The 20954-nt window shown below is 38.6% G+C and overlaps 1 protein-coding gene and 1 long non-coding RNA gene across 13 annotated transcripts in view; one reads left to right on the top strand and one right to left on the bottom strand.

Moving 5' to 3' along the window:
• Nucleotides 1–20954, bottom strand: part of NELL1 (neural EGFL like 1) — a 1048536-nt gene that overhangs the window by 16255 nt on the left and 1011327 nt on the right. Inside the window, exon 18 of one of the 11 annotated variants that reach the window (XM_086385559.1) lies at nucleotides 2338–2916. The exons of the other annotated variants lie outside the window; for them this stretch is intronic. Within the exon in view, the coding sequence (XP_086241685.1) occupies nucleotides 2881–2916 (36 nt within the window). The 3' untranslated portion in view covers nucleotides 2338–2880. Of the gene's footprint in view, nucleotides 1–2337; nucleotides 2917–20954 lie in introns of those variants that run through there. 11 annotated transcript variants of the gene reach the window in all.
• LOC147342447 (uncharacterized) overlaps nucleotides 1–20954 on the top strand; it is a 108242-nt gene that overhangs the window by 63278 nt on the left and 24010 nt on the right. The gene's annotated exons all lie outside the window — the stretch shown is intronic.

Genomic DNA, 20954 nt, shown 5'->3' with positions numbered 1-20954 from the left:
TCTGGTTTTGGTATCAGGGTGATGGTGGCCTTGTAGAATGAGTTTAGAAGCATTCCTTTGCAATTTTTTGCAAGAGTTTTCGAAGGATAGGCGTTAGGTCTTCTCTAAATGTTTGAAAGAATGCTGTGAAGCCAGCTGGTCCTGAGCTTTTGTTTTTTGGGAGGTTTTTGATCACAGCTTTAATTTCAGTGCTTGTAATTGGGCTGTTCATAATTTCTATTTCTTCCTGGGTCAGTCTTGGAAGATTGAGCTTTTCTAAGAATCTGTCCATTTCTTCCAGGTTATCCATTTTATTGCCTTAGAGTTGTTCATAACAGTCTCCTATAATCCTTTGTATTTCTGCATTGTCTGTTGTAACCTCTCCTTTTGCATTTCTAATTTTGTTGATTTGATTCTTCTCTCTTTTGTTCTTTATGAGTCTGTCTAAAGGTTTGTCAATTTTGTTTATCTTCTCAATGAACCAGCTTTTACTTTTATTAATCTTTACTGTTGTTTCTTTCATTTCTTTTTCATTATTTCTGCTCGGATCTTTATGATTTCTTTTTTTCTACTAATTTTGCATGTTTTTGTTGTTGTTGTTGTTCTTTGTTCAGTTGCTTTAGGTGTAAAGATAGGTTGTCTATTTGATGTTTTTCTTGTTTATTGAGGTGGACTTATATTGCTATAAACTTCCCGCTGAGAACTGCTTTTGCTGTATCCCATAGGTTTTGGGTTGTTGTGTTTTCATTGTCATTTGTTTCTAGAATTTTTTTTGATTTCCCTTTTGATTTCTTCAGTAACCTGTAGACATTTAGCAACATGTTGTTTAATATCCATGTGTTTGTTTTTCTTACACTTTTTTTCTTGTAATTAATGTTGTGTTTTATATCATTGTGGTTGCAGAAGATGCTTGATATGATTTCAATTTTCTTAAATTAACTGAGGTTCAATTTGTGACCCAAGATGTGGTCTATCCTGGAGAATGTTCCATGTGCACTTGAGAAGGTGTATTCTTCTGCATTTGGATGAAATGTCCTAAAGATGTCAATGAGATCCATCTCATCTAATGTGTCATTTAAGACTTGTGTTTCCTTATTTTTTTTTTTTTGATGATCTGTCCATTGGTGTGAGTGGGGTGTTTAAGTCTACTATTATTGTTACACTGTCAATTTCTTTTTTTATGTCTGTTACTGTTTGTCTTATATATCGATGTGCTCCTATGTTGGATGCATAGATACTTCCAATTGTTATGTCTTCCTCTTGGATTGATTCATTGATTATTATGTAGTGTCCTTCCTTATGTCTTCTAATCTTCTTTAAGGTCTGTTTTGCCTGATATGAGGATTGTTGCTCCAGCTTTCTTTTGCTTCCCATTTGCATGGAATAAATTTTTCCATCCTCTCATTTTTGGTCTATATGTGTCTTTAGGTCTTAAGTGGGTTTCTTGTAGACAGCATATATATGGGTCTTGTTTTGTATCCAGTCAGGCTGTGTCTTTTGGTTGGAGCATTTAATCCACTTACATTTAAAGTAATTATTGATATATATGTTCCTATTGCCATTTTCTTAATTGTTTGGGGTTGAATTTGTAGATCTTTTTTCTTCTCTTGTATGTCTTGACTATATAAGTCCCTTTAACATTTGTTGTAAAGCTGGTTTGGTGGTACTGAATTATCTTAACTTTTGCTTGTCTGAAAAGTTTTTTATTTCTTCATCAATTTTGAATGAGATCCTTGCCAGGTACAGTAATCTTGTTTGTAGATTTTTCCCTTTCAGTACTTTAAATATATCCTGCCATCCCCTTCTGGCCTGCTGCGTTTCTGCTGAAGGATCAGCTGTTAAGCATATGTATGTTATTGTTGCTTCTCCCTTGCTGCTTTTAATATTCTTTCTTCGTGTTTAGTCTTTGTTAGTTTGATTAGTATGTGTCTTGGCCTGTCTCTCCTTGGGTTTCTCCTGCATGGGATTCTTTCTGCCTCTTGGACTTGATTGACTCTTTCTTTTTCCCTGTTGGGCAAATTTTCAACTATAATCTCTTCAAAAATTTTCTTATACCCTTTCTTTTTCTCTTCTTCTGGGACCCCTATATTGTGAATGTTGGTGCATTTGATGTTGTCCCAGAGGTCTCTGAGACTATCCTCATGTCTTTTCATTCTTTTTACTTTATTCTGCTCTTCAGAAGTTATTTCCACCATTTTATCTTCAAGCCCACAGATTTGTTCTTCTGCTTCACATATTCTGCTATTGATTCCTTCTAGAGTATTTTTAATTTCAGTAATTGTGTTGTTTGTCTCTGTATGTTTATTCTTTAATTCTTCTAGGTCTTTCTTAATTGATTCTTGTATTTTCTCCATTTTGTTTTCAAGGTTTTTGATCATCTTTACTATCATTATTCTGAATTCTGTTTCAGGTAGTTTGCCTATTTCCTTTTCATTTATTTGGACTTCTGTGTTTCTAGTTTGTTCCTTCATTTGTGTAGTATTTCTCTGCCTTTTCATTATTTTTTTTTAACTTATTGTGTTTGAGGTCTCCTTTTCCCAGGGTTCAAGGGAAGTTGAATTCTTTCCTTATAAAAGGTTGAATTCTTTCTTCTTTTTGATTTCTGCCCTCCTAGGGTTGACCCAGTGGTTTGTGTAAGCTTCGTATAGGGTGAGATGTGTGCTGAGTTTTTGTTTGTTTCTTTGTTTTTCCTCTAATGGGCAAGGCTGAGTGGGGTGGTAATCCTGTCTGCTGATTATTGGTTTTGTATTTTTGCTTTGCTTGTTGTTTAGATGAGGCATCCTGCACAGGGTGTTATTGGTGTTTGAGTGATGCTGAGTCTTGTATTCAATTGGTTTCCTTTGTGTGAGTTCTATTTGATACTCCCTAGGGTTATTTCTCTGGTAGTCTAGGGTCTTGGAGTCAGTGCTCCCACTCCAAAGGCTCAGGGCTTGATCTCTGGTCAGGAAAAAATATTCCACAAGTGGTTTGTTATGGCATTATGTGAGATTAAAACAAATATCCAAAAATGAGAAACCAAAGATAAACCCCAGACAAATGGCAGTTACAAAATCAGATAAAAAATAATTAAAATAATGTAATACACACATATACATATACACCCATGAGCAAAGTCAAAACAGTCCAACAAAAATAAAGTACAATAGATTGACCCGGTGAACAAAGGAAATTAAAAATTATATTTACCAGTTAAGAACAAAACTAACTAAAGCACAAACTGGAAAACAAAACTCAAGCAAGGTGTCAAGTTGGGAATAAAGCAATGAAAATAAAACTAACAAATATTTTGAGAGGAAAGAAAGAAAAGAAAGAATAGATACGGAAATTTAAATAGAGGTAGCACTACAGCCCGTAGACTATGGAGTAGGGTCAAGTCTTGGTGTCAAAGTGATGACCTCTGGGATGGTTGACACTTATCGTTATTCCATGGGTCCTTTGCCACAAGTGTCTTCCCACTCCTCAGTGAGCCATGGCTAATCAGGAAACCCTCTAACATTTGCAGGTTGGTCCAGCCAGGCTCCTATGGAGTTATGGCTTTGTACTGGGTCCTAATGTATGTGAAATCTTCTATGTGCCTCCAACAGTGGAGTCTTTGTTTCTTCCAGTCCTGTGGAGCTCGTGCACTTAAGTCCTGCTGACCTTCAAAAGCAAATGCTCTTGGGATTCCTCTTCCCAATGACAGCCTCTGGCTAGGGATCCTGATATAGGGATCCAAACTCTCACTGTTGTGTGAGAACCTCTGTGATATTATTATTTTCCAGCTTCTGGGTCATCCACCTAACACATATGAGATTGGATTATGTCATGAAAGTACCCCTCCTACCATTTCATTTTGGCCTCTTCTTTTTGTTTGAATGTAAAACATCATTTTGTGGGTTCCAGTCTTGTTAACTGTCATTCAATGGTTAGTTGTGCTTTTGTTTGTTTGTGATAGCAGGTGAGTTCAAGGCCTTCTACTTTGCTATCTCCTTTGGAATTGAGGGAATGCTTTTAGTTTGGATGCTTGCTGCCTCTTTCTCAGCCTGTGCTGGCTGTTATCCCCTTGATATGGAGTGTGCATGCACGGCACTTGTGTGCTCCTGGGATATTGGGGCCAGTGCTTAGTGCCTGCTTGCAGGTCTTATAGCAGTGGCTGTGGCCAGTGTACTCCCAGGAAAGTGAGGGCAGAGTCTGGCTAATTTCTAATCTCATAGTGTCATGAATGGAAAAGATGCTTCATATGATTTCAACTTTTTAAAATTTCCCAAGGCTTATCTGTGGCCTAGCATGTGATCTATCCTGGAGAATGTTCCATGTGCACTTGAAAAGAATGTGTATTCTTCTTTGAATGGAATGTTTTATATATATCAATTAATCTGTCTGGTCTAATGTGCCATTTAAGACCTGTGTTTCCTTACTGATTTTCTGACTGGGTGATCTGTCCATTGGTGCAAGTGAGGAGTTAAAGTCCCCTATTGTTATTGTGTTACAGTCAATTTATTCATTTACGTTTGTTAACATCTGTCTCATATATATTGAGGTGCTCCAGTGTTGAATGTGTATATTTTCACAATTGTTCTATCTTCTTGGATTGATTCCTTGATCATTATGTAGTATTCTTCTTTGTGTCTTTTAACAGTCTTATTTTAAAGTCTATTTTGTCTGCTATAAGTATTGCTGCTCCAGCTTTCTTTTTATTTTCATTTGCATGGAATAGCTTTTCCATCCTCTCATATATATGCCACCTTCTTCAACAGTTTGAGTATTTCCAATAATTGTTATTATCATTTACAATCAATTTAACATTGATGTCATGTCAGACATTGTGCAAACTCTTTTATATGCATTATAACCTTTAATCCTGATAATTCCATGGACTAGAAAATTTTATCACCATTTCTCAAATGAGTTAGCTGAATTAGAGAGCTAAGTATAATTCCTCAGTAATGGTCTGACCAAGACAAAGTGAATTGATATTCATAATCATCTTGTTTTAAGTACTGTAGTTTTAAAAATGCAGCCTGATTTCAATATTTACTTCCTTTCTTACTTTGGTTATGTCATAGTGTTTACCTGTATTGAGATTAATTAAGACCAAACGTCATTAAGTCCTTTCATGCCTAGTGTGGTTTGTTATTTGGAGGCAAGTGTAAAACTTGGTGTTTATCCAATTGTATTTCACCTTGTTAGATCCATTTCATTTCTCTAGCCTGTCACAATATTTTCTAAATGCTATGTCTGCCATCCACCATAGTTTTCCATCCTTCAGTTTAGTGACATCTGCAAACTTCATGGAACTGCCCTTAAGGTCTGCATGCTCTTTATGGATAACAATGCTGCATAAGACAGAGCTTGCTGAGATATGTTTATTCCCAGCTAAAGTAGAAATCTTTAAACATTTTACATTATTTTATGGAGAATGGAAAGGAGGTATACTGGCTACATGTATAATATAGTAACAAGTTAAAAAATGCTTTACCTCAAATGGTATGCATGACTCTATTATTAGGAGAAATAAGAAATCAATGTTCAGAATATTAGGGGATGGAAAATTATATGTATACACATGCACATACACACATATATATACATATATGTATACATGTATGTCTGCACATGTTCATAGATAGCATACAAAAGACTCTAGATAGGCAGGTGAATTGGGTCAGGGAATTCAGCTAATTTGGACAAAGGAGTGTCCAGATATTAGGAAGTTTTCAATAGACCATTCACTTACAGCTCATATACAATGATTTTAACATATTTGGCTTATATAACCATACCCCACATAACCCCCCCTATGGATTTAACAGAAGCAAAGAAAAATAGCTGTGACATGAAACCATTTGGTCAACTCAGCTGACCAGACTGTTACCCTCCCCAGCTACAGAAGGACCATCTCAGGAAACACATGCTATTCATGAACAACATTAAACACAGGGATAGATTCTTCTGGAAGCAGGTACTGTTCAACAGGCAGTGAGACCCAATCAGAATGTCAAGTTTCTCCGTGTATGCTGCTTTAAAGAATGAATAAGTGAATAGTCTCCAGAATTAGTACAAAATAACTTCACATCTCATCAATTATGTGAGAATGCCAAATAGGCCCTCTTATACTTTAACATGCTTCAGAACAATAGCTGTGTTCACTCTGGCTTTTCAATTACAGGTTAGCTGTCAAAAATTATTTTCTAATTTTTTTTTGGGAAATAAGTGGCATGTATCACTTTATAAATTTGAGTTACAGCGTAATAGTGTTTGACATGCATATTTTGTGAAAGAATTACCACAGTTGCGTCCACTAACATCCATTTCCTCATATAAATAAGAAAAAAAGTAAAAACATAAAGAGGTGAAAAGTTCTTAAAATGTTAACTACTAGGATGTACTTTCTTGATAAGTTTCCTTTATATTAGACATTAATGTTAACTGTAGTACATATTGTAACCTATGTAACATATTGTACATTACCTCCCCAGCACTCACTTATCTTAGAGAAGTTTGTGCCTTTTGACCACCTTCTTTCAATCCCCTTAGCATCCACCCTCCACTTCTACAAGTCTGATCTTTTTTATGTTTTCATTTATTTGTCCGGGCTTTCTTGATACCACCTCTACCTGAAATCATACAGTATTTGCCTTTCTCTGTCTGATTTATTTTACTTACCATAATGCCATTAAGGTCCATCCATCATATTGTTGCAAATAGTAGGATTTCTTCATTTTTTTCTGGCTGAATAATATAATATTGTAACTACATACCACAACTCTTCATCTGTACCACAACTCCTCATCCATTCATCCATTTATGAACACTTACATTATTTCTATGTCTTAGCTATTGTAAATAACGCTGCTACGAACATCTGGGTAAACTTATCATTTTGAGTTTATGTTTTCATTTCCTTTGGATATACTTCCAGTACTAGAACTGCTGGATCATATGGTGATTTTGTTTTTAATTTTTGGGGGGATCCTCCATGCTGTTTAACAGTGCACAAAGATTCCATTTCAAGCCAGTATTTATCTCCTGTCCTTTTGATGGTAGCCATTTGAACAGGCATGAGGTGATATCTCTTTGTGCTCTTAATGTGTATTTCCCTAATGACTAGTGATGTTAATCTTGGGATGTCCTTTTTGGCCTTTCATATATCTTCTGAGAAATATCAGGTCCTTTATGCATATTTAGTTGGGTTATTTTTATGCTATTAAGTTGTATGAGTTATTTATATATCTTAACCCATTGTCAGATAGATGGTTTACAAATTTTTCTCCTGGCCTGTAGGTTATATTTTCATTTTGAGGACTTATTTTCCTGTTGATGAATTTTTAGCTTGATATAGTCCAAATTCCTTATTTTTGAAATTTTGTTGCTTATGCTTTAGGTATCATATAAAATAAATCATTACCATGACAAGGAACTTTATTCCTATTTTTTCTTCTAAGTCTTTCTTGGTTTAAGGTCTTATATTCAAGTCTTGAATATGTTTTGACTTTTTTGTAAATGATGTAAAATAGTGATGCAGGGTTTTATTTTTACATGTGAATATTCAATTATCCTTGCACTTTTTTGTGTGTGAATAGAAAGTATCTCTTCATTGTTGCTTGGAATTATGACATCATCTGTTGCCCCATGGCTTTATTTTGGGGCCAACTGGGAAAATTAATAAAGAGACAGAAACACAAGGGATTCAGAAGTAATGTTCCCTGAACTCTATGATGAGAACTTCTTTACAAGGGTTTCTCCCAGATTTTCTCCTTGGAAAACAGCTATGGGTAGACAAATATACATTTACACCAAGTTCAGTTGTGGGGTTTTGATCTATATAGTAAATAATTTAGAATCAATCACTCTTTGGTTGTAATACAATGCAAGCAAGTTCACCTTTAATCTTTTTTGGCTTCTTGAAATGGACTGATTGTGTCTACCTGGACCTCAAGGAAAAATCATAAGAAACAATAATGAAATCATTAGAGGTTGGCATTTTGCATATATATGTTCATAGGACATGTGTCCATGATGTACTAGAAAACATCATGCTAGTGCTTGTTTCTTCACAGCCTAGTGTACATCCCAGTGTACAATCCCTGTCCATCCAGTGTACAGTCCAGTGCACATCTGAGTAGGCCAGTGAATATCTAGACACATTGGAGCACATGTGGACACATCTGGTGTACAGTCCAAGGGCACAGTGCAGTGCACAGTGTATACTGCAGTGCACAGTCTAAGGTATTGTCCAGTGTAAATCTCATGTACATTTCAGTGTACAGTCCAGTGTCTAGTGTATGTCAGGCGAAGTCCAGTATATGCCCACTGTCTCTGTGCCTGTCTTCTCCATGTTCGTAGAATCCTATGAATGGCTCTTACAGTCATTCTTACAATAAATGGCAAAGAACAAATAATAGGTTCAAAGAAGGAAGGATAAAGGGCACAAAATTGAAGTAAACTGAAAATTGGATTGCTTGACACTGAATTCTGGTCAGTGGTATGCAAGTGGGGGTCTTCTGAGATTACATACAAATTTTAGGAGTATTTTTTTTTCCATTCCTGTAAAAACTGCCATTGAAATCTTAATAGGGATCACATTAAAACCAAACGTGCCTTTTGGTAATACTGACATTTAAAAACTATTCTTCCAATTCATGAATATGGAATATGTCTCTTTTATTAGCATTTTTAATTTCTTATATCAGAGTTTGGCAGATTTCAGAGTAGAGCTCTTTCACGTCCTTAGGTAAATTTATTCCTAGGTATTGTATTGTGTTTGATTCTATTATAAATGCAATCAATTTCTTTTTCAGAATATTCATTGTTAGTATATAGAAGTATGACTGAATTTGGGTTAATTTTTAGTATCACATTTATTGAATTTATTTATTAGATCCAATAAATTTTGGTTGAGTCTTAGGATTTTCTCTATACAAAATCATGTCATTGGCAAATGGAGACAATTGCACTTCTCCCTTTCCAGTTTTGATATCTATTTACTGTTTCTCCACCCTGACGGCTCTAGCTAGGACTCCATTTACCATACATAACAGTTCAGTTCAGTCAATCAGTCATGTCCAACTATTTGTGGCCCCATGAATCGCAGCATGCCAGGCCTCCCTGTCCATCACCAACTCCTGGAGTCCACCCAAACCCCTGTCCATTGTGTTGGTGATGCCATCCAGCCATCTCATCCTTCGTTGTCCCCTTCTCCTCCTGCCTTCAATCTTTCCCAGCATCAGGGTCTTTTCAAATGAGTCAGCTCTTCGCATCAGGTGGCCAAAGTATTGGAGTTCCAGCTTCAGCCTCAGTCCTTCCAATGAACACCCAGAATTGATCTCCTTTAGAATGGACTGGTTGGATCTCCTTGCAGTCCAAGGGACTCTCAAGAGTCTTCTCCAATACCACAGTTCAAAAGCATCAATTCTTCTGCACTCAGCTTTCTTTATAGACCGACTCTCACATCCATACATGACTACTGGAAAAACCATAGCCTTGACTAGATGGACCTTTGTTGGAAAAGTAATGTCTCTGTTTTTTAATATGCTGTATAAGTTGGTCATAACTTTCCTTCCGAGGAGTAAGCGTCTTTTAATTTCATGGCTGCAATAAACATCCACAGTGATTTTGGAGCCCAGAAAAATAAAGTCAGCCACTGTTTCCATTGTTTCCCCATCTATTTGCCATGAAGTGATGGGACCAGATGCCATGATCTTCGTTTTCTGAATGTTGAGCTTTAAGCCAACTTTTTCGCTCTCCTTTTTCACTTTCATCAAGAGGCTCTTTAGTTCTTCTTCACTTTCTGCCTTAAGGGTGGTATCATCTGCATATCTGAGGTTATTGATATTTCTCCCGGCAATCCTGATTCCAGCTTGTGCTTCCTCCAGCCCAGCGTTTCTCATAATGTACTCTGCATATAAGTTAAATAAGCAGGGTAACAAAATACAGCCTTGACGTACTCCTTTTCCTATTTGGAACCAGTCTGTTGTTCCATGTCCACTTCTAACTGTGGCTTCCTGACCTGTATACAGGTTTCTCAAGAGGCAGGTAAGGTGGTCTGGTATTCTGATCTCTTGAAGAATTTTCCAGTTTGTTGTGATCCATACAGTCAAAGGTTTGGCATAGTCAATAAAGCAGAAGTAGATGTTTCTCTGGAACTCTCCTGCTTTTTTGATGATCCAATGGATATTGACAATTTGATCACTTTGAAATAGTTCCTCTGCCTTTTCTAAATTCAGCTTGAACATCTGGAAGTTCACAGTTCATGTACTGTTGAAGCCTGGCTTGGAGAATTTTGAGTATTAATTTGCTAGCATGTGAGATGAGTGCAATTGGCAGATAGTTTGAGCATTCTTTGGCATTGCCTTTCTTTGGGATTGGAATGAAAACTGACCTTTTCCAGTCCTGTGGCCACTGCTGGGTTTTCCAAATGTGCAGGCATGTTGAGTGCAGCACTTTCACAGCATCATCTTTTAGGATTTGAAATAGCTCAACTGGAATTCCATCACCTCCACTAGCTTTGTTTGTAGTGATGCTTCTTAAGGCCCACCTGACTTCACATTCCAGGATGCCTGGCTCTAGGTGAGTGTGAATGGTCACACCTTCATGATTATCTGGGTCATGAAGATCTTTTTTTTTTTTTTTTTTATAGTTCCTCTGAGTATTCTTGCCATGTCTCCTTAATAACTTCTGCTTCGTTTACGTCCCTCTCATGTCTGTCCTTTATTGTACCCATCTTTGCATGAAATGTTCCCTTGGTATCCTAATTTTCTTGACGAGATCTCTAGTCTTTCCCTTTCTATTGTTTTCCTCTATTTCTTTGCATTGATTGCTGAGGAAGGCTTTCTTATCTCTCCTTGCTATTCTTTGGAACTTTGCATTCAAATGGGTGGTGGCTGTGCTCTGCTGGAGCGGCCGTGAAGAGATACCCAACGTCCCAGGTAAGAGAAACCCAAGTAAGACAGTAGGCACTGAGAGAGGGCATCAGAGGGCAGACAGACTGAAACCACAATTACAGACAACTAGCCAATCTGATCACATGGACCACAGCTTGTCTAACTCAATGTAACTAAGCCATGCCTTGTGGGGCCACCCAAGATGGATGGGTCATAGTGGAGAGGTCTGACAGAATGTGGTCCACTGGAGAAGGGAATGGCAAACCACTTCAGTATTCTTGCCTTGAGAACCCCATGAACAGTATGGAATGGCAAAAAGATAGGGCACTGAAAGATGAACTCCCCAGGTCAGTAGGTGCCCAATATGCTACTGAAGATCAGTAGAGAAATAATTCCAGAAAGAATGAAGGGACAGAGCCAAAGCCAAAGCAATACCTAGTTGTGGGTGGGACTGGTGATAGAAGCAAGATTCGATGCTGTAAAGAGCAATATTGCATAGGAACCTGGACTGTTAGGTCCATGAATCAAGGCAAATTGGAAGTGGTCAAACAGGAGATGGCAGAGTGAACAACATTCTAGGAATCAGTGAACTAAGATGGACTGGAATGGGTGACTTTAACTCAGATGACAATTATATCTACTACTGTGGGCAAGAATCCCTTAGAAGAAATGGAGTAGCCATCATAGTCAACAAAAGAGTCTAAAATGCAGTAATTGGATGCAATCTCAAAAATGACAGAATGATCTCTGATTGATTCCAAGGCAAACCTCTCAATATCACAGTAATCCAAGTAACCCAACCAGTAATGCTGAAGAAGCTGAAGGAAAATATAGCCATTATTTTGTGGTAACTTTAAGTAGGGTGTAATATATAAAAATACTGAATTACTATTCTACAACGGAAACTAACACAATATTTTATTTCAGTAAAATAAGACACAATGCAACAACTCACATTTTCCCCTATAGATTCTCCACTACTAAATGTTTCTAGAAACAAGAATTTCACCACATGGGAAAATATTTGTTATTATTAACTGATAAAAAAAAAAAAATGAGCAAAAGCAAGGGAAAAAAGAAACACAAAAACGTAACCTTAGGGCTTGCACAGCCAACTCCTGACATCAGAAAACACCCTAAACAGGAAGGTATTGATAATAGTGCTGGTTAAGTTCTGAGAGCAAACTAAAGCGTTTTTATGAGTAGACTGCAAGATTCTAGAAATCTAACTCTACTCTAGCCCCAGGCACAGGCTGACTCACCAGTGGACTTCATTCTCGGTATGAGTGCTATGCTAAGAACTGTAGGGCTTTATTGTTAGCTTTTTGCAGAGTGGGTTAGTCTCTCCTTACTTGAAGGAAATGTAAGAATCTTTTAGTTTCCCTAATATGGCCACCTTCCTCAGCTTCTGAGTGAAGGCTTATATGAGACTAGATCAAATGGCCAGTATTCCAGACAATTTCAAGGCAAGAGTCTTCAACATTTTGCCCAAGTTCTTTGTTGCCATAACTATTGGGCCCTGTCTTTAATATGACATTGTGGGCGATGGCTTATGAACATGCATTTCCCAAACCATCCTTCTAATTCCCAGAAAAACTCCAGTTCTGGTTTTGTGCAGTATTACACTTAGTTTCAGGATGAATGCTTTTTTTTTTTAAATTCACCTTCCTTTATTAATTAAACAAAATAACAAGAAAAACAAAAAACCTTCTGAACAAAGCACAGAAATGAAATCTGGCCTTTAAAGCTTTTCTCTTTCTCCCGCTGGATTTTCCAACTACAAATGACAGTAGTCTAACTGACCAGTCTGATCACATGGACCACAGCCTTGTTTAACTTAATGAAACTATGACCACTCCAATGTAGGGACACTCAAGACGGATGGGTCATGGTGGAGAGTTCTGACAAAATGTGGTCCACTGGAGAAGGGAACAGCAAGCCACTTCAGTATTCTTGCCATGAGAAGCCCATGAACAGTATGGAAAGGCAAAAAGATAGGACACTGAAAGATGAACTCTCCAGGTCACTAGGTGCCCTATATGCTACTAGAGAAGAGTGGAGAACTAACTCCAGAAAGAATGAAGAGATGGCGCCAAAGCAAAAAAAAAAAAAAAAAAAAACACCCAGTTATGGATGTGACTGGTGATGGAAGCAAGGTCCAATGCTGTAAAGAGCAATATTGCATAGGAACCTGGAATGGTAGGTCCAGAATCAAGGCAAATTGGAAGTGGTCAAACAGGAGATGGCAAGAGTGAACATCAACATTTTAGGAATCGGTGAACTAAGATGGAGTGGAATGGGTGAATTTAATTCAGATAACCTTTATATCTATGACTGTGAGCAAGAATCCCTTTGAAGAAATGGAGTAGCCCTCATAGTCAAGAAAAAGAGTCTGAAACGCAGTACTTGCTTGTAACTCAAAAACAACAGAATGATCTCTGATTGATTCCAAGGCAAACCACTCAGTATTACAGTAATCCAACTCTATGTCTCGACCAATAATGCTGAAGAAGCTGAACGGTTCTCTGATGAAGACCTACAAGACCTTCTAGAATTAACACCGAAAAAAGATGTCCTCCTCATCATAGGGGACTGGAATGCAAAATTAGGACATTAAGAAATACCTGAAGTAACAGGCAAATTTGGTCTTGAAGTACAGAATGAAGCAGGGCAAAGGCTAATAGAGTTTTGCCAAGAGAACAAACAGGTCATAGCAAACACCCTCTTCCAACAACACAAGAGACGACTCTACACACGGACATCACAAGATGGTCAACACTGAAATCAGATTGATTATATTCTTTGCAGCCAAAGATGGAGAAGCTCTATACAGTCAGCAAAAGCAAGACCGGGAGCTAACTGTGGCTTAGATCATGAACCCCTTATTGCCAAATTCAGACTGAAATTGAAGAAAGTGGGGAAAACCACTAGACCATTCAGGTATGACCTAAATCAAATCTCTTACCATTATACAGTGGAAATGAGAAACAGATTCAAAGAATTACATCTGATAGAAAGAGTGCCTGAAGAACTATGGACAGAGGTTCATGACATTATAAAGGAGGCAGTGATCAAGACCATCCCCAAGAAAAAGAAATGCAAAAAGGCTAAATAGTTGTCTGAGGAGGCCTTAAAAATAGCTGTGAAAAGAAGAGAGGTGAAAGGCAAAGGAGAAAAGGAAAGATATACTCATTTGAATGCAGAGTTCCAAAGAATCGCAAGGAGAGATAAGAAAGCCTTCCTCAGTGATCAATGCAAAGAAATGGAGGAAAAAAATAGAATAGGAAAGACTAGAGATCTCTTCAAGAAAATAAGAGAAACCAAGGGCACTTTTCATGCAAAGATAGGCACAATAAAGGACAGAAATGGTATGGACCTAACAGAAGCAGAAGATATTAAGAAGAGGTGGCAAAAAGACACAGAAGAAAAAAAGATCTATACAAAAAACTATACAAAAAAGATCTTTATGACCCAGATAACCAGGATGTCACCTAAAACCAGACATCCTGGAATGTGAAGTCAAGTGGGCCTTAGAAAGCATCACTACGAACAAAGCTAGTGGAGGTGATGGAATTCCAGTTGAGCTATTTCAAACCCTGAAAGATGATGCTGTGAAAGTGCTGCACTCAACATGCCAGCACATTTGGAAAATCCAGCAGTGGCCTCAGGACTGGAAAATGTCAGTTTTCATTACAATCGCAAAGAAAGTCAATGCCAAAGAATGCTCAAACTACCTCACAATTGCACTCATCTCACACACTAGCAAATTAATGCTCAAAATTCTCCAAGCCAGGCTTCAACAGTACATGAACCATGAACTTCCAGATGTTCAAGCTGGTTTTAGAAAAGGCAGAGGAATCATTTCAAAGAGATCAAATTGTCAATATCTGTTGGATAATCAAAAAAGCAGGAGAGTTCCAGAAAAACATCTATTTCTGCTCTATTGACTATGCCAAAACTTTTGATTGTGTGGATCACAACAAACTGTGGAAAATTCTGAAAGAGATGGGAACAGCAGACCACCTAACCTGCCTCCTGAGAAATTTGTATGCAGGTCAAGAAGCAACAGTTAGAATTGGACATGGAACAAAAGACTGGTTCTAAATCGGGAAAGGAATACATCAAGGCTGTATGTTGTCACCCTGAGTATTTAACTTATATGCAGAGTACATCATGAGAAATGCCAGGCTGGGTGAAGTGCAAGCTGGATTCAAGATTGCCACAAGAAATATCAATAACCTCAGATATGCAGATGACACCACCCTTATGGCAGAAAGAGGAACTCAAAAGCCTCTTGATGAAAGTGAAAGAGGAGAGTGAAAAAGTTGGCTTAAAGCTCAACATTCAGAAAACGAAGATCATGGCATCCGGTCCCACCACTTCATGGGAAATAGATGGGGAAACAGTGTCAGACTTTATATTTTTGGGCTCCGAAATCACTGCAGATGGTGACTGCAGCCATGAAATTAAAAGACGCTTACTCCTTGGAAGGAAAGTTATGACCAACCTAGATAGCATATTGAAAAGCAGAGACATTACTTTGCCAACAAAGGTCCATCCAGTCAAGGCTTTGACTGGACTATGGTTTTTCCAGTGGTCATGTATGGATGGGAGAGTTGGATTGTGAAGAAAGCTGAGCACCGAAGAATTGATGCTTTTGAACTGTGGTGTTGGAGAAGACTCTTGAGAGTCCCTGGACTGCAAAGAGATCCAACCAGTCCATCCTCTAGGAAATCAGTGCTGAGTATTCATTGGTAGGACTGATGATGAAGCTGAAACTCCAATACTTTGGCCACCTGCTGCGAAGGACTGACTCACTGGCAAAGGCACTGATGCTGGGATCATGCAGGAGGAGGAGAAGGCGATGACAGAGGATGAGATGGTTAGATTCATCACCAACTCAATGGACATGCGTTTGAGTAATCTCAAGGAGTTGGTAATGGACAGGGATGTCTGGCATTTTGCAGTCCATGGGGTCACAAAGAGTCAGACACGACTGAGCGACTGAACTGAATTAATGACAATAGTAGTAGTAGGTAAGGGTGTAGGTATGGGAGTAACTGTAAATCCCGTCTCTAACTTATCATTGACACCTCAATTCTTGTTATCCAGGAAAATCTGCAGTTAAGTTTCCAACCACCACTTTGAAGTTTCTTTTTCACCTATATTATAAGGACACACATTGTCACAGTGGCTGAAGGACATAATTGACCAGGACCATCATTCTACCTCGGAGAAGGCAATGGCACCCCACTCCAGTACTCTTGCTTGGAAAATCCCATGGACGGAGGAGCCTGTTATGCTGCAATCCATGTGGTCGCTAAGAGTCGGACACCACTGAGCGACTTCACTTTCACTTTTCACTTTCATGCATTGGAGAAGGAAATGGCAACCCACTCCAGTGTTCTTGCCTGGAGAATCCCAGGGATGGGGGATCCTGGTGGGCTGACATCTATGGGGTCCCACAGAGTCGGACACAACTGAAGTGACTTAGCATAGCATAGCACATCATTTTACTTCCGTGTTACTTACCCTGTGTCTTACCTCTCTATTGCTCTTTCAGGTTCTCACCTTTAGTTTCCCAAATCTTTACTTCAGTCTAAGTAGTATCGCTGCACTCAGTTTTGATCTCCCCAGTCTGTCCATCATGCTATTAATCAGACTATGATTAGGCCATGCTGCTGCTGCTGCTGCTGCTAGGTCACGTCAGTCGTGTCCGACTCTATGTGACCCCAGAGACGGCAGCCCACCAGGCTCTGCCATCCCTGGGATTCTCCAGGCAAGAACACTGGAGTGGGTTGTCATTTCCTTCTCCAATGCATGAAAGTGAAAAGTGAAAGTGAAGTTGCTCAGCCATGTTCAACTCTTCGCGACCCCATGGACTGCAGCCTACCAGGCTCCTCTGTCCATGGGATTTTCCAGGTAAGAGTACTGGAGTGGGGTGCCATCACCTTCTCCGATGATTAGGCCATAGCAGTCCTAAATGAAAAAAATCTCACGTGATCCTCAGCTGCTTACAGGATAAAGTCTAAATTCCAAAGCCTGACTCCATCCCCATCCTTTATCTCCAGGCTTATCACCTCTTATAACCTTCCCACACTCTTGTTTTGCTCCTGATAGTTGAATCTCATCATTCACTTTATATTTCCTTTAATATATATTTTTATGCTTCTGCTTCTTTGTTCTTGCTTTTCCTTCTGTTTGGAATTTACTTTCCCCACATCTCTACTTGGATAAATTTCTCATCCTTTAAGAATGTATTCAAAGGTCACCTATTCTGTGAAGTCATTCCCTATTCCTTTCTTCACTCTCCCAGAATAGAGCATACTTCTTTATCTTATGTTCGCACAACAAATAAATTGTTCATGACTCTACCATAGCGTGACAGGTGGTTAATTGTGTATCCATTTCCTCATTCATCTCCATTATTATCAATATAAATGTAACCATTCATAGTAAAATGCTACATTTTCTGGAAACTAATAAACTTGAGACCTCTCTCTTTTTCCACATAGCATAGATAGAAAATAAAAGGTATTTCCATAAGGTCCATGACAAATTTATGAAAGGAAAAGCCACAAATGGGTATCTATGAAAAGAAATTGGGCTATAACTTAAGATTTAGGGATGAAGCCTAAAGAGAGAACCATTTTTCATTCTGGATTTCTGTGATCTGGAGGAACATGCATCCCCCAAAATTAGGCAATTATTCTGTGCCTAATCAACTTAGTTGTCTTAAGGTGCCCACAAGCATTGTCACTGTCAAGGAGGTACATTTCACTTAAATGGAACCCACGTCCATTTGTGCTAGCCCAGGTTTATCACTGAACTCCATTCAGCTGTGGATATGTTCCAAGGCCTCTTTTTCAATTGACATGAAACATTAGCTAACCTGATGTACTGATTCTCAAGGATGAAAGAACTCTAACCTTGCTTCTTTCAACAGTATGCCTTGACCTGTGGTTGGCTTTTGTGATTCTGCTTGTGTGATTTGTTTTTATTTGAATTGGAAACATCCAGAGTATGATTAAAAAGCCAGCATTTCATAACTTAACCTTGATTTTACTTAGCCTCTGAGATGATGCCATAATAATAGTTCAGTTACACGCCTAAGTACTGGAAATATTTCTTATCAAATCAGAATAGAATACTTACAACTGAAAATAGTGGAAACAAAGGGGATTACAAATAAGTTCATTTTTTGAAGATCTACAGAATTTGATGCAGGCTTCTTGGTTCAGCTCCTAAAGCCAGATCTCCTTTTATTCTACAACCTCTTGCAAGCTGTGCTATTCACAGGTAATTTTTCTTTTTTAAAAGACTTATGAAACTAACTCTGCTCAGTACTTTATTCATAAAGGAGGGATAGTGGAGACACATTATATTAACAAAATAAGATGACAGAGTTTGTAACTTTCCTGTGGCAATGTCAGTCTAATTCCTAAAAGTCATCAGAGATACTTTAGGAGTCAGAGCAGCATAAATCAACTCAGTCTTTGGATTATTAACACAGCCAATAAATGAGGTTTTGGAAAATTTTTAATGATTGGTAAGTGCCCTGCTTTATCATAGACTTTAATAAAACAACTGAAAAATAACTTTTGGTTCATATTGGTCAAGACTCAACTAAAATCCCTTGCCTGTTCTAGAATCAGGGACATGAACATGAACATGAAGTCGCTCAGTCATGTCCAACTCTTTTGAACCCATGGACTGTAGCCTACCAGGCTCCTCTGTCCATGGGATCTTCCAGGCAATAGTACTGGAGGGACATAGAAAGCTTTAAAAATAGAATGGGGCCAGGTTGTGGCCTCCACAAAGGTTTGGTAAAGTAATATTTTCTAGAATAGAATTAGTAAAGGAATTCATTTTGCTGTCTGAATGGAGACCTAATTGCCAACCTCTCCCATAAACCTTTCTCAGCCACTCTAACCCACAATCTTTTCTCTCAAAAACTTTTGCTCTAAGTCAGTGCCACATACTTAAATACTGTACTTAATAACCCGAAGACTGCTTGAGGGAATGTCCTTACATAGTCATTAAAATAGTGGTGAGTTGAGCATTGAGCTCAATCCAGTTGGGTTGACTGATTACTTAATTGGTTTTATAAATATCAACATATGTCATATATAGTTTTCTCATTTTGCTACATGTCCTGTAACTCTAAGATTTGGAGCAAACAAGTAAACTTCAAATCCCAGCCTACAAATTTATATCTTGTGATATTAAGTGCACAATTACTTGCCCTAAAACTTGGAAACTCAGTTTGTCTTTCAGAGTCATGCTATATTAAAAGGGATGCTGTTTGTAAATTATAGGATGCTTGGACCTAAATGTCCATTGACAGAGGAATGAATAAAAAAGATGTGGTACTTACATACAATGGAGTATGACTCAGCCATTAAAAAGAACAAAATAATGCTATTTGCAGCAACATGAATGGACCTAGAGATTATCATACCAAGTGAAGTAAATCAGACAAAGAGAAATATCATATGCTATTCCTTATACATGGAATCTAAAGAGAAATGATACATATGAACTTATTTACAAAACAGAAACAGACCCACAGACTTAGAGAATGAACTTATGGTTACCAGCAGGGAAGGGTCGGGGAAAGGGATATTAGGGAGTTTAGGATCAACATGTACGTAATGGTATATTTAAAATAAATAACCGATAATGACGCACTATATAGTACCAGGAACTCTGCTCAGTGTTACGTGGCAGCCTGGACAGGATGGGAGTTTAGGGGAGAAAGGATACATGTATAGCTGAGTTGTTTTTCTGCACACCTGAAACTATCAGAACATTGTTAATCAGCTATACTCCAATATAAAATAAAAATCTGAAAAAAAGTATACAGATTTTGATTAAAATAAATCAATTTTAATGTGCTAGGAAAAAAGAAAAACATAACACACTAAAAGTATTTGTAACCTATTGAACGATACATGACTAATAAAACAATTACAAGATGCTTGGCATATAGGAGGTGCCTAATGACTGGGAGCCATGGACCTAAATCTAAGTACGGGGAACAAGGTTTATATACACTGGAGAAGGAAATGAAAACCCACTCCAGTATTCTTGCTGAGAAAAATCCCATGGACAGAGGAGCTGGTAGACTACAGTCCATGGGGTCTCAAAGAGTTGGACATGACCTAGCTACTAAACAACAACAAAGTTGTTCATATACAAGGAAGAATGGCTGTTATGGAGCAATGATCTAAACACTTAGGAGGGGAGGAGCTAAGATGGCAGAGGATAGGACAGGGAGACCACTTTCTCCCCGACAAATTCATCAAAAGAACATTTAAACGCTGAGTAAATTCCACAAAACAACTTCTGAATGCCGGCAGAGGACATCAGGCACCCAGAAAAGCAGCCCTTTGTCTTCGAAAGGAGTTAAGAAAAAATATAAAAGACAAAAAAAAGAGACAAAAGAGGGAGGGACAGAGCTCCATCCTGGGAAGGGAGTCTTAAAGAGAGAGAAGTTTCCAAACACCAAGAAACACTCTCACTGCTGAGTCTGTGCCGAGCTTTGGAAGCACAGAGGGCAACATAACAGAGAGGAAAAATAAATAAACAATTAAAACCCACAGATTATGAGCCCAACAGTAACTCCCCCAGTGGAGAAGCAGCGCAGACGCCTGCACCCGCCACTAGCAAGCGGGGGCTGGGCAGGGAGGCGTGGGCTGCATCGCTTAGAGTAAGGATCTGGGCTGAATGCCCTGAGCACTACCTGAGTGAACTAACTTGGGCTAGCAAACCAGACTGTGGGATAACTACCAGGCAAAAAGCCAGCCCTAACATAAGACACCGCCAGGCCCACGAACAGAACAAAGGACTGAACAGGGATAGCTGGCTGCAGACCATCCCCCTCTGGTGACAGGCAGCCAGAGCCGGAAGGGGGCAATCGCAGCCCCAGAGACATTATCTACAAAACTGAGAGCAGGCCTCTTTGCTAAATGAGACTTCTTGGGGTTCTGGACGGTCAACATCTGCCTGAGAAGGTGCGCAGGTTGTACACCCAGAAAACTGAGCGGCAGGGAGGCGATAAGTCGCAGCGACCGCACTCGCCAAACACCTCATCACCTGAGCTGCTCAGAC

The sequence above is a fragment of the Bos grunniens genome, chromosome 29 (assembly GCF_055505025.1).
Source record: "Bos grunniens cultivar Pamir isolate PY7600 chromosome 29, Bosgru_T2T1.0, whole genome shotgun sequence".
NCBI lineage: Eukaryota > Metazoa > Chordata > Mammalia > Artiodactyla > Bovidae > Bos > Bos grunniens.
Note: the sequence above shows the minus strand (reverse complement) of the source record. Positions and strands in the feature narration are given on the sequence as shown.